Consider the following 13,853-nt stretch of genomic DNA (forward strand, 5'->3'; position numbering starts at 1 on the left):
GCTAATTCATCTAGTAAACAGCAAACATAATAAAGTATTTTAAAGTTCTATGTACACATTCTATGTTACTGGCTCCGCCCCTTTAACCAGCCCCTGAAATAATATCTTGTGATTGAATCGGCCGTTTCTGAGATCGCTGCTATAAAACCTACTTCAGAACGTGATGCTCTAGAATATTCTTTTGTTTTGCTTTGGTTCTTTTAAAGTGCTCAAAACGAGCTCGTGAAAACATAATCGTTCAAATTGCGCGTGGCTTTTTCTGGACAGGTTGACCGCTCAGTGCTCGCGCGGCCTTGCATTCGTATTGGTTCAGAGGGTCGTCAATCGTCTGTTGTTTCTAGAAGCTCCTCCCATTTCTCCCTTCCACATCGTTCGTCTCCATGACGATATTCAACAGTCTCGTCCTGATTTGCATCATTTCTTTGCTTTCTCCTCTTGGACAAACAACGGCACAAATCTCTCCGAAATCATAAAAAGTCAAAACGTTCACGACAAATCCTCGCCAAACAACATCGAAACATCCACAGCGCCACGGTAACGACATCCACAGCGTCACGGTAACGACATCCACAGCGCCACGGTAACGACATCCACAGCGCTACGGTAACGGTCACCGCGATTTGTAATTTTGTGATAAATCGATCGAGACTAAAGCGTTGTTTGTCCAAGCGGAGGCGCCGAGGAAACTAAAGACTGAGACATATGTTTGACGCAAATCAGGAAACATCGTTCTCGGTCGTCCGTTTGATTCGCCAACAGGGTCGATGAAGACGAAGAGAGACACGGAGGGCCGCGATCGGTCAGTTCGAACGTAAAACGAGGGATACGATCGGCAAGCGGACACAGACACGTGATTGGTATGACGGCGAGAAGGGTTTGGACCGGTCGGTGGTCGGTTAGGTCCAAACGAGGGAGGGGCTTTCCACGGCGAGTTCGAAGAGTTGGCCGGTCCGTACGTCGTCGGGCGAAACTGAGTCGTTGACCTCGGCAATTTCGTACGTGGACGACCGGCCTCTTCAGACCACGGTGCTGACGGAGGGATCCGACAGGTTGAGCTGGCCGGTGATGTCGGTCGGGTAGGGCTGCAAGAAAAAGACGTGAGCGACAAAGGTCAGAATGGCGGAGAAACGAGAAACGCACGCGCTTTTTTTAAAGACGGCGATTCAGGAGACGAGATGACTGTTTGTGACGCCAAGAATGTGACCGGTTCTGAAGACGCTCGCGGCTGAAACGCGCGCACACGGTAACGACGGCTCCTGAACGACCGTCTTTAAAGGTTTGTGGACATGTAGAAAGTAGACGAAATGAGCGTTGCAGGAGTAATACCGTACCTTTCGTGTATTTACGCCGAAAACACGAGGTGAACGTGAACTTTGAACTGAAACTGGAGTGAGTCTGACTTTGAGGTGGACAGTGGTTCCTAACGCCGGACGGGACGGTTCTTTTGACGGCATTTGTGTTTTTTCTGCCGGTCTTCGAAACGTTCTCTTTTTATGATACTGCACTCAGAGAACCGGGGTTACGTACGAGGGCTGCAGGATTAGTTTAGTCGACTTTTCATTTCAAATACATTTTCAACCAAATAAAGGTTCAAATATTGTGACTGAACCGTTTAGATGGAGAAAGTGCACGTCACGTCTAAGAATAAAGTCTATTATTGAGGAAATGCAGATTTTTTTTTCCTTTTATGACAATTTGATGTAATAAAAATAAAATCTCTCAGTCAACTCTATGTTTTAGAGTCTTTAAAGTTCACATATCACGAAATTCAAGTTCACGAGATATGAATATCAAAATAAGACAATTGTTTTTATAGTTGACTCACAATTAGTTGATTAATCTATTTATTACAAACAATAAAATAAATAAAATAAATAAAATAAATAAAATAAATAAAATAAATAAAATAAATAAAATAAATAAAATAAATAAAATAAATAAAATAAATAAAATAAATAAATAATTGTTGCAGCTCTGTACGTAACCCGTTTCACTTACTCGGTTTTATTTGCAGAGTGCACAATCCTGCCTTTTTATACGTGTTTTTAGAGGGTAATAGGGCTGCACAACACTGTAACAGATTGCAATATGGCTATTAATAACTGCAACATTAATATTTTTTTTCTGTACTTTTTGACAAAACATTTATAGTTTTATTGAAACTTAAATTGCGTCTTCATTTATTAGGGCACAAATCGAGGCTGATTTGGAACTTAAAATAATGCATTTTTGTCGGACAGAGAACTCTGGTGTCATTCCGATATCTTTAATTAGTCGCAATATTGATTAATGCCAATATTACTACGATATCGATACTTTAGAGATATAGTGTGTAGCCCCAGAGCACAATGTCTGACCGATCCTCAACACTTGAGAGATGATTCTGCATGTGCGTGTCATGGCCTGGCCTCTTAACGTGCTCGTAGCGTGCTCGTAGCGCGGTCGTAGCGCGGTCGTAGTGTGCTCTTAGCGTGCTCGTAGCGTGCTCTTAGCGTGCTCGTAGCGTGCTCGTAGCGTGCTCGTAGCGTGCTCTTAGCGTGCTCGTAGCGCGGTCGTAGCGTGCTCGTAGTGTGCTCTTAGCGTGCGCTCTGTCGTCGGGGTCGTTCTTGCAGGAGGACAGAGGCAGTGTGTGTATGGGACACAATTCAAATCCACTGAAACACTCATAGAGAAAGAAGAGAGAGAAAATGGTCACAAAGAAAACATGGTCAGGCCCTTCCTACTGCGCCGGGGAGCCGACCAATCGTGTGGCCTCACTCCGGACGGCGGCGGCATTTTTAGCCCAACCAGACGGCTCTTTAATGAGGAGGTGGCGATCCTCATTAAAATGGATGGAACAGAAGCGCGTCCCTGATATCGAGCGGGTTCGACAGAAAGACCCGGAAAATACAGGAAAGTTACAGGAAAATCACAACGTTTCACCAAAACAGAACCAAAATATCCAAAAAGTCACATCATAAGAGCAGAATATCAGTTTGAATAATACAAACTAAAAAGAAAAAGAAACGTGTGCTGTCCTCGATGGAACTAGAGCGCCCCCTGGAGTGTGTCAAGAGTGTGAAATACTTAGAAAACAAAATGTGGGAGGTGCTTGTGTTTGCATTTCCGTCTTTTCGCTGATATTTTGCTTTTATGATCACAACAAACACAGCTCGGTCGCACGATTCCGATTCCGCCGACCGCCAAACGGGGTCGCCGCGGTTACCTCCCGGAACGCCGTGCAATCCTGAAATAAAACCGTGTCCAACCGTTGGACCTGCTGCTGGACAGCCTCCTGCAAAGGATTGTGGGACCTGAATGCTGCAAAGGATAATGGGAGATGTAGCAGCGGCAGGAAAATGGAGTGACAGGAAGAGACGGACCGCCTTCAAACGGAGAAACCCCCGAAGCCACGCCTACTCTGTTTGCTTTATTTAACGTTAAACCTACAAGTATTTGATCACATTTACATTATGGGCGTGACGTTTGGCTCATGGGGTCAGGGGGTCAAGGGGTCAAGGGTTTGAAACGAACCCTAAGAAACAAGGACATGGACAAAACGCAACGGCTGAAAACAAATGACTAATGTTACTGTATTTTAACTTTTCACTGTCACAATTTTGGATTATTTGCTTGAACTGACACGTTTCCTGTTTCAAAATAAAATACATAATACGCATGGTTTCAATATCTTATTCCTGTTTCAAGGTAAAATGCCAATAGATGATTTTGTGCTTAAGATACAACTGAAATATCAAATAAATAGCTTTAATTCCACAGGCAGATGCCGGTGTCAGCAGCGGTTGTATCGGGTCGCCGGTTCTATTCCCGGAGGACATTGTGACGCTGAGGTTTTCCATTTGAAGGCAGAGACAGACGGAGACAAAGACCACACAGGCTGGACCTCGTCCCTTTGCAAGAGGACGACTGACACGCCCCTAAACCTGGACTCAGCAGAACTAGGGACTTGAACCGGCGGCAGAACCCAGACGAACCCGGACCTGATGCTCGCGTTTGCTGCCGGCAGTGGACGGACCGGAGGGCGTCTCGTAGAGGCCGTGATGATCAGCGGACACATGGCTGAGGAACGAGTGAAGGAGACGGAGGAAGGAGGCGAGGGTACACTGTAAAAACCCTAAACTGTTTGTTGACTTTGTCTGCGGCGCGACAGTTATAGTTTATTCACCTTTGAGTTCTTCACCATCCAAACAGATCCATGAATATGAATGTGAATACTTTATCATATCCCATTTAAACAGATCTACTTCCAGCTTCTCAACATCACATCGGATTATGAACAAAAATGACGATTGTTTGCACGACTCGTGGAAGTGAAGCCGGTCTAATGTTTTCTCTCGTTTTAAAGCGTTTTACAAAAGTCAACAAAGCCTTAAAGAGTCCGTTTTGAGTTTTACAGCGCAGGAGATGAACAGGTAAACGTGGCAGACGGGTGTTTGGACAAAATCAGGTGAGTCAGACAGGTGAGGACAGGTGAGGCGGAGTGGGCGTGGCTTATGTCTTTAATGTCACCTGAGTGTGTGGGGTGGACACTTACAGCTGAACAGACACAGGTAAAAGTCTAAACGGAAAACATTTACTGAAGGTGTGTGACAGGTGAGGACAGGTGAGAAGAAGATGGGTGTGGCTTCAGCTGAGAGCACTGTAAAAACTGGATTCAAACTGACCTATAGCTTCAAGTACTTTCATTTCATTTCAGTTTGGATAAAAAGTTACACATTTAGCATACGCGAGCTAGCATACGACATGGAGTGACAGTAGCTTTTTGTGTTCTATTGCAAATAATTTGCTGCTGCATAACACATTTATTTGGTGTAAAGTCAAGCAAATGAGATGAACATTCAGAATGCATAAAATTCCACTTGCATTTTGTATAATGAGTGACATGTTTAGAAACGTGCCGCCCGGAACTGATGCAAACATTTCATCCAATTAGTTTTAATCAGGCAGAAAAATAACAGCACAGACAATGTTCTTGTTTAAGTTTGTTAAATCCTAATATTCCAGCTCCACTTTCCTCAAAAGGCGCATTATTGTCCAGCATAACAGTAGATTGTAAATGTTTATTCTGTGGTCGTTAGCATGTTTGCTAATGTCAGCGTTAATCGCTAACGTCGATACACGACACAGTCTCTACGTTTTCTAACTCTGCTCTGGTGTTTCTCTTGTGTGGTTTCAGCCCTGCTTTTATACTTTGTAATGTTTGGAGGCTAATGCTAACTTTCCCATTGAAAATGCACTGGAGCTAATGCAACGGTAGCAGCTATTTACAAAGCGAAGGGTCTATTCACACTCTAAACACCTTCTCAGCTTCTTTTATCATCTTTTTGGACGTTTAAAAAAAAACGTTTATTGAAATGAATTGTATTTAGCATCAGGTTTATAGAATGTATTAATCGTGTAAACCTGGTGTAATAAACAAGCAAATGTTTCTGTTTTTATTTTTAAGTTTTGAAGTCTGAGGAGGAAACAACAATAGTGTCACGTTACATCCATTTGGCTGGGTGTGGCCCGGGGTTTTACAGTGCGTTTGGCCGGGTGTGGCCCAGGGTTTTATAGTGGGTGTGGCTGGGTGTGGCCCGGGGTTTTCCAGTGCGTTCGGCTGGGTGTGGCCCAGGGTTTTATAGTGCGTTTGGCCGGGTGTGGCCCAGGGTTTTATAGTGGGTGTGGCTGGGTGTGGCCCGGGGTTTTACAGTGCGTTCGGCTGGGTGTGGCCCAGGGTTTTATAGTGGGTGTGGCTGGGTGTGGCCCAGGGTTTTATAGTGGGTGTGGCTGGGTGTGGCCCGGGGTTTTACAGTGCGTTTGGCTGGGTGTGACCCAGGGTTTTATAGTGGGTGTGGCTGGGTGTGGCCCAGGGTTTTATAGTGGGTGTGGCTGGGTGTGGCCCGGGGTTTTACAGTGCGTTCGGCTGGGTGTGGCCCAGGGTTTTATAGTGGGTGTGGCTGGGTGTGGCCCAGGGTTTTATAGTGGGTGTGGCTGGGTGTGGCCCGGGGTTTTACAGTGCGTTTGGCTGGGTGTGACCCAGGGTTTTATAGTGGGTGTGGCTGGGTGTGGCCCAGGGTTTTATAGTGGGTGTGGCTGGGTGTGGCCCGGGGTTTTACAGTGCGTTTGGCTGGGTGTGACCCAGGGTTTTATAGTGGGTGTGGCTGGGTGTGGCCCAGGGTTTTATAGTGGGTGTGGCTGGGTGTGGCTCAGGGTTTTATAGTGGGTGTGGCTGGGTGTGGCCCGGGGTTTTACAGTGCGTTTGGCTGGGTGTGGCCTGGGGTTTTACAGTGGGTGTGGTTTTACAGTGGGTGTGGCCCGGGGTTTTAGAGTGGGTGTGGCCCAGGGTTTTACAGTGGGTGTGGTTTTACAGTGGGTGTGGTTTTACAGTGGGTGTGGTTTTACAGTGGGTGTGGTTTCACAGTGGGTGTGGTTTTACAGTGGGCGTGGTTTTACAGTGGGTGTGGTTTCACAGTGGGTGTGGTTTTACAGTGGGCGTGGTTTTACAGTGGGTGTGGTTTTACAGTGGGTGTGGTTTTACAGTGGGTGGGGTTTTACAGTGGGTGTGGTTTTACAGTGGGCGTGGTTTTACAGTGCACCAGTGAAAGAACACAGATAACACAGAAACAGGAAGCTCACCCACATCCAGACGCAGACGCACACAGACATGGCGAGACGAGACAGGTGAGAGACACATGAGAGACAGGTAAAGCAGGAAGTGGGCGTGGCTTCTGTCTTACCGTGGAGTCGCCGTCCGCCCTACGGTGTTTCAGGTCGCAGCTGCCCGTGACGGACCTAAAAGAGGGTTTCAGTTTGGGCTCGGGCTCTGCTCTACCACTTTTCCTATCCTAAAATAGATACGGAGGAGGGGGAGGGGCACAGACCGTTAGCACAGCGCTAACCGACGACAAACCCCACCCACTCACTCACAAGCCCCGCCCACCGACAACCTGGATGTGTTTGGATGCCGTGTGATGTCACTTCATGGCACGGGACAAAACTAAGTCTGGACTCAAACGGGGGTCGAGATCAGGATCAAACCATTCTACATCCGAGAAACATCGACGTCTTCACAAACCTCGAGGCTCATTTATGCTCCTTTACGTGAATATAATCACCACCAGAGGGCGCTCTAAGTCAACAAGAGACTCGACCAAAATGGAAGAAAAAGTGCAACAAGAAAAACAACCATGGAGGCAGATTTGAGATCACATTTGTCGGAAAAAGCGTTCATTGGTTCTGCAACTTGTTCTGGTCACTTCTGGTTCACTGCTGGTGGTCAGCTCACGCACTGCTCCGTCACGTCCACAAGCTGCGAGAAGGTCAATCGCGCACGGACAAAACGACGGATGAAACAAATGAGAGGACGGACGGCGTGGAGCATAAATGAGCCAAAAACCTGCTCCGTTTGCTTGTTCTGCCGGTGAAACAACTCTGGAGGCCTTGTTCGTTCAGCCGTTTAAGCGCTTAAGGCGAGACACTGGAGGCTCATGGGAAAGAACGCACTTTTAGAGAAAACTTACTCACATAAATGTAAGAAAAACGTGTAGTTTTTCATCACGTTTTCATATTGAATAAGAAATTTTTTTGGGTGTAATAATAATAATTTCTTCACAAACACAAAAACAAAAGGGTTTCTTGTGTCTCGCCTTAAGGTAAGTGAGGTCAAAGGGTCTTTCTCTCCCTGACGCTGCACTCTGACTAAACCTGAGACCGTCCCGGTGCAGGGCCGGACTCGGGTCGGACTCGGGCCGGACTCGGGCCGGACTCGGGCCGGACTCGGGCCGGTTGCCGGGTTCCGTCTCTCAGATGAAGAAAGCTTTGGCACGTGAGTGGAACCCTGGGAAACACATCCTCTCACACGTGTGCAGGCCACAAACACCCACACGCTCAGGAACGTTCAGGAACGTTCAGGAACGCTCAGGCTGGAACGGCACTTGCCTTGCGGGGACCTGCTGCTCCGGTCGGGCACAAACCTGTGCGGCGCCGCCCGGAGCTCAGGCGGCGCTACGGGACCACGTGGAGGTCAAGCTAAACCTTTTGCATGTTTTTTGTGTCGTTTCTGACGTAATTCCTGCTTTTTCTGAGTCGTCCGATCGTCTCTCAGCACACGGCATGTTTAGGAAGCTAGGATTAGGGTTTGAGGCGCTAGTTCCGCCTTTTGTTCCGGCGCTAGTTCCGGCTCCAGTTCCGGCTCCGGCACTAGTTCCGGCACTGGTTCCGGCTCTGGTTCCGGCTCTAGTTCCGAGACTAGTTCCGCCTTTAGTTCCGGCGCTAGTTCCGGCTCTAGTTCCGGCACTAGTTCCGGCTCCAGTTCCGGCACTAGTTCCGGCTCCAGTTCCGGCTCCGGCACTAGTTCCGGCTCTAGTTCCGGCTCTAGTTCCGGCTCTAGTTCCAGCCCGAGTCCCGTTCCAGCCTGGTCCTGGTCCCGCACTGACTCGCACATGGAGATGATCCCGTAAAACAGAGCGCTCCGTTTTACTGCAGCAACCGGCACAAACACACCGCCGCAGCGTTAGCGTTAGCGTTAGCTTCCGACTGAGACACGAGGACGAGGCCGAAGCAAAGGGTTCGGACATCGGGGTCAGGAGGGGGCGGGGTTATCACACATGGGCGGGGTTTGGATGGATGAAGCCATGGTGGGGGGTCCATTATAACAGAGATGCTATAATTCCACTTCCTGCAGTGCTGTGATTTCACTTCCTGCTGAGGGAAAAGGGGAGGAGCTTGAGTGAGGTTAGAAAGTACAGGAATGACAGCAGCACGGATGGTCCAGCAGCACGTGAGTGTTCAGAGCAGGGTTCAGATTTCAGGGTCTGGTTTAGGGTCTGGTTCGGGGGTCTGGTTCGGGGTCTGGTTCAGGGTCAGGTTAAGGGTTTGGTTCGGGGTCTGGTTTAGGGTCTAGTTCGGGGTCTGGTTTAGGGTCTTGTTCAGGGTCAGGTTTAGGGTTTGGTTCATGGTCTGGTTTATGGTCTGGTTAGGGGTCTGTTTCGGGGTCTGGTTCATGGTCTGGTTTATGGTCTGGTTAGAGGTCTGGTTCGGGGTCTGGTTTAGGGATCTGGTTCGGGGTCTGGTGCGGGGTCTGGTTCGGGGTCTGGTTTAGGGGTCTGGTTCGGGGTCTGGTTCTGGGTCTTGTTCGGGGTCAGGTTCGGGGTCTGGTACGGGGTCTGGTTTAGGGGTCAGGTTCGGGGTCTAGTTCGGGGTCAGGTTTAAGGTCTGGTTCGGGGTCTTGTTTGGGGTCAGGTTTAGGGTTTTGTTCGGGGTTCGGGATCTTGTTCGGGGTCAGGTTTAGGGTCTGGTTCGGTGTCAGGTTTAGGGTCTGGTTCAGGGTCAGGTTTAGGGTCTGGTTCGGGGTCTTGTTCGGGGTCAGGTTTAGGGTCTGGTTCGGGGTCTTGTTCGGGGTCAGGTTTAGGATCTGGTTCGGGGTCTTGTTCGGGGTCAGGTTTAGGGTCTGGTTCGGGGTCAGGTTTAGGGTCTGGTTCGGGGTCAGGTTTAGGGTCTTGTTCGGGGTCAGGTTTAGGGTCAGGTTCGGGGTCAGGTTTAGGGTCTGGTTCGGGGTCTTGTTCGGGGTCAGGTTTAGGGTCTGGTTTGGGGTCAGGTTTAGGGTCTTGTTCGGGGTCAGGTTTAGGGTCTGGTTCGGGGTCTTGTTCGGGGTCAGGTTTAGGATCTGGTTCGGGGTCAGGTTTAGGGTCTGGTTCGGGGTCAGGTTTAGGGTCTGGTTCAGGGTCTTGTTCGGGGTCAGGTTTAGGGTCTGGTTCGGGGTCTTGTTCGGGGTCAGGGTTAGGGTCTGGTTCGGGGTCAGGTTTAGGGTCTGGTTCGGGGTCAGGTTTAGGGTCTGGTTCGGGGTCTTGTTCAGGGTCAGGTTTAGGGTCTGGTTTAGGGCTGCTGAGAGGGAGCAGAAAACCTCATGAGATCTTGAACTAAATGTTGTTGTTGTTGTGCGTTCTGTTTCTTCTGAATCTGTGTTTCAAAGATCTAAAGTGTTAACATGTTAAAGGGTTTGAAGTGTTAAAGGGTTTGAAGTATTAAAGGGTTTGACGTGTTAAAGGGTTTGAAGCGTTAAAGTGTTTGAAGTGTTAAAGTGTTTGAAGCGTTAAAGTGTTTGAAGTGTTAAAGGGTTTGAGGTGTTAAAGGGTTTGAGGTGTTAAAGGGTTTGAGGTGTTAAAGGGTTTGAGGTGTTAAAAGGTTTGACGTGTTAAAGGGTTTGAGGTGTTAAAGGGTTTGAAGTGTTAAAGGGTTTGACGTGTTAAAGGGTTTGAGGTGTTAAAGGGTTTGAAGTGTTAAAGGGTTTGAGGTGTTAAAGGGTTTGAAGTGTTAAAGTGTTTGAAGTATTAAATGGTTTGAAGTGTTAAAGGGTTTGAAGTGTTAAAGGGTTTGAAGTGTTAAAGGGTTTGAAGTGTTAAAGGGTTTGAAGTGTTAAAGTGTTTGAAGTATTAAATGGTTTGAAGAGTTAAAGGGTTTGAAATATTAGAGAGTTTGAAGAGTTAAAGGGTTTGAAGAGTTAAAGGGTAACTCCTCCCCCTGCAGCCGCGTTGCTTCTGAACATTGCTCCAGATAAACTCCAGCTCTGAACACTTTCACACAGAGTTCAGTAAAACTTTACACGGAAACCTCGGATTTTTACATCATCAAAACAAAACAAAGGTCAATCAAACAAAACAAAGGTCAATCAAACAAAACAAAGGTCAATCAAACAAAACAAAGGTCACTCTCAGTGGTCGGAGGGGGTACTGCAGCTTCCTGGAGCCGCAGCCTTTACTTTTTCACAGAGAAACACTTAAATTAGCGACACAAGCGTTTGAAACATTCCCTCACGTTCACCTTTAGTCACAGTCATATTCTACAAATACCTTTAAATCTAAAGGGTTTGTCGCTGAGTTTAAATCTAAAGGGTTTGTCGCTGAGTTTAAATCTAAAGGGTTTGTCGCTGTGGACGATCCAACACTCGACAAAACCAAAGACTCACTTTAAATGTGACTCAAAAGTTCACAGATCATTTATTGACTTCAATTGTGACACGTGTAAAGAGGTCGTTTGTGCTCGGAGCGGGACGTGACCAGTGAGGGCTGTCGTCATGGTGACCACCGGGGCAAGACTGAATTATTTACATCCTTCAATAATCAGAGCAAGCAACATAAGTCTATGGAGCTAATATGGAGCTAATATGGAACTAATATGGAGCTAATATGGAACTAATATGGAACTAATATGGAACTAATATGGAGCTAATATGGAGCTAATATGAAGCTAATATAGAGCTAAAATTGAGCTAATATGGAGCTAATATGGAGCTAATATGAAGCTAATATAGAGCTAAAATTGAGCTAATATGGAGCTAATATGAAGCTAGTATAGAGCTAAAATTGAGCTAATATGGAGCTAAAATTGAGCTAATATGGAGATAATATGGAGCTAATATGAAGCTAACAGGAGCTAATATGGAGCTAATATGAAGCTGATATAGAGCTAAAATTGAGCTAATATGGAGCTAAAATTGAGCTAATATGGAGCTAATATGGAGCTAATATGAAGCTAATATGGAGCTAGTGATTAATCGTGTCGAATTGTCGTGGCCTGACTGGTGCCTGACCGGTGCCTGTGCTCCGAGCAGCAGTGATGAGGCTGGGGTCAGGGGTCAGGGGTCAGGTGTCCCTGTCAGTTTTTTCCTGCAGCTGAATTAAACTTTTACACAGACGGTGTTGAGCCAGATTCTGCTCATGTTTTTAAAATGAAGCGCTCCTCCACAGACATGACTCATGACTTATTCAGACGGAGAGCTCTCACACGCTCTGAGGACGCTGGCTGTAGTAACACCAAGCCTATGGGTGTGTTTACGGGTGTGTTTATGGGTGTGTTCATGGGCGTGTTTACGGGCGTGTTTATGGGCGTGTTTACGGGCGTGTTTATGGGCGTGTTTAAGGGCGTGTTTATAGGTGTGTTTAAGGGTGTGTTTACGGGCGTGTTTAAGGGCGTGTTTATAGGTGTGTTTAAGGGCGTGTTTACGGGCGTGTTTATAGGTGTGTTTACGGGTGTGTTTACGGGTGTGTTTATAGGTGTGCTTATGGGCGTGTTTATGGGCGTGTTTATGGGCGTGTTTATGGGCGTGTTTATGGGCGTGTTTATGGGTGTGTTTATGGGTGTGTTTATGGGCGTGTTTACGGGCGTGTTTACGGGTGTGTTTACGGGCGTGTTTACGGGCGTGTTTATGGGCGTGTTTAAGGGGGTGTTTATAGGTGTGTTTATGGGCGTGTTTAAGGGGGTGTTTATGGGCGTGTTTATAGGCGTGTTTATGGGTGTGTTTATGGGTGTGTTTATGGGCGTGTTTATGGGCGTGTTTATGGGTGTGTTTATGGGCGTGTTTATGGGTGTGTTTATGGGCGTGTTTATGGGCGTGTTTATGGGCGTGTTTATGGGCGTGTTTACGGGCGTGCTTATGGGCGTGTTTAAGGATGTGTTTATGGGCGTGTTTATGGGCGTGTTTAAGGGGGTGTTTATGGGCGTGTTTATAGGTGTGTTTATAGGTGTGTTTATGGGCGTGTTTAAGGGTGTGTTTATGGGCGTGTTTACGGGTGTGTTTATGGGTGTTTATGGGCGTGTTTAAGGGTGTGTTTATGGGTGTGTTTATAGGTGTGTTTATGGGCGTGTTTACGGGTGTGTTTATGGATGTGTTTATGGGCGTGTTTAAGGGTGTGTTTATGGGCGTGTTTATGGGTGTGTTTATGGGCGTGTTTATGGGCGTGTTTAAGGGTGTGTTTATGGGCGTGTTTATGGGTGTGTTTATGGGCGTGTTTATGGGTGTGTTTATGGGCGTGTTTATGGGCGTGTTTAAGGGTGTTTATGGGCGTGTTTATGGGTGTGTTTATGGGCGTGTTTAAGGGTGTGTTTATGGGCGTGTTTACGGGTGTGTTTATGGATGTGTTTATGGGCGTGTTTATGGGCGTGTTTATGGGTGTGTTTATGGGCGTGTTTAAGGGTGTGTTTATGGGCGTGTTTACGGGTGTGTTTATGGATGTGTTTATGGGCGTGTTTATGGGCGTGTTTATGGGTGTGTTTATGGGTGTGTTTATAGGTGTGTTTATGGGTGTGTTTATAGGTGTGTTTATGGGCGTGTTTATGGGCGTGTTTATGGGTGTGTTTATGGGTGTGTTTATAGGTGTGTTTATGGGTGTGTTTATAGGTGTGTTTATGGGTGTGTTTATGGGCGTGTTTATGGGTGTGTTTATGGGCGTGTTTAAGGGTGTGTTTATGGGCGTGTTTATGGGTGTGTTTATGGGCGTGTTTATGGGCGTGTTTAAGGGTGTTTATGGGCGTGTTTATGGGTGTGTTTATGGGCGTGTTTAAGGGTGTGTTTATGGGCGTGTTTACGGGCGTGTTTAAGGGTGTGTTTATGGGCGTGTTTATGGGCGTGCAAATTATGAACACCTTATTTTTGTCAATTCATAAATTACTATTTTGGTAAACAAGAAAGAGAAAAAGACGACGATATTTCACCTTTTCTAAGGCCAATTCCCTTAAATGTGTCTGACTGATCGTGGACTGAAGCTCGCCGCCTTCGGCTCCAGAGGGACCATTTTGTCCCGCGCTGAGGCAGAGTTGATGCAGTGTTTATGAATAAAACATAAAGTCTGTGTTTAAATAATGAGCGGATTCAGAGCTGACACGCCCGGGTTCGACTCAACCGGGTCAAACGTGTTCAGGGCTTTAGCGTCAGAGCCTCGAACATCTGAGCTTCTCCGTTTAATCTGATCCAACATTAAAAACACGACAGTCACGACATCCTGAAGCTGCTCGGGGGATTCTGTCGACCACAAACACCACGGGAATCTTTCAAACGCTTTACACAACTTCAAACGGACGTTACACCAATAAAAACT

At 47.1% G+C, this 13,853-nt stretch overlaps 1 protein-coding gene across 3 annotated transcripts in view; it reads right to left on the reverse strand.

The window, feature by feature from the left end:
• Window positions 1-965: 965 nt before the first annotated feature.
• The window catches only part of grin1b (glutamate receptor, ionotropic, N-methyl D-aspartate 1b), a 69,831-nt gene continuing 56,943 nt past the window's right edge, over window positions 966-13,853 (reverse strand). For 2 of the 3 annotated variants that reach the window (XM_072433598.1, XM_072433597.1), the window contains 2 exons: window positions 6,720-6,827; window positions 977-1,082 (listed from right to left, as the gene is read on the reverse strand). In XM_072433598.1, the coding sequence (XP_072289699.1) occupies window positions 1,017-1,082; window positions 6,720-6,827 (174 nt within the window). In that variant the 3' untranslated portion in view covers window positions 977-1,016. Of the gene's footprint in view, window positions 1,083-6,719; window positions 6,828-13,853 lie in introns of all 3 variants that reach the window. The other variant, XM_072433599.1, reaches the window with a different exon arrangement.

Source organism: Eucyclogobius newberryi, unplaced genomic scaffold (genome assembly GCF_026437365.1).
Source record: "Eucyclogobius newberryi isolate DKJ021-1_F unplaced genomic scaffold, fEucNew1.0.hap1 SCAF_6, whole genome shotgun sequence".
NCBI classification, from domain to species: domain Eukaryota; kingdom Metazoa; phylum Chordata; class Actinopteri; order Gobiiformes; family Gobiidae; genus Eucyclogobius; species Eucyclogobius newberryi.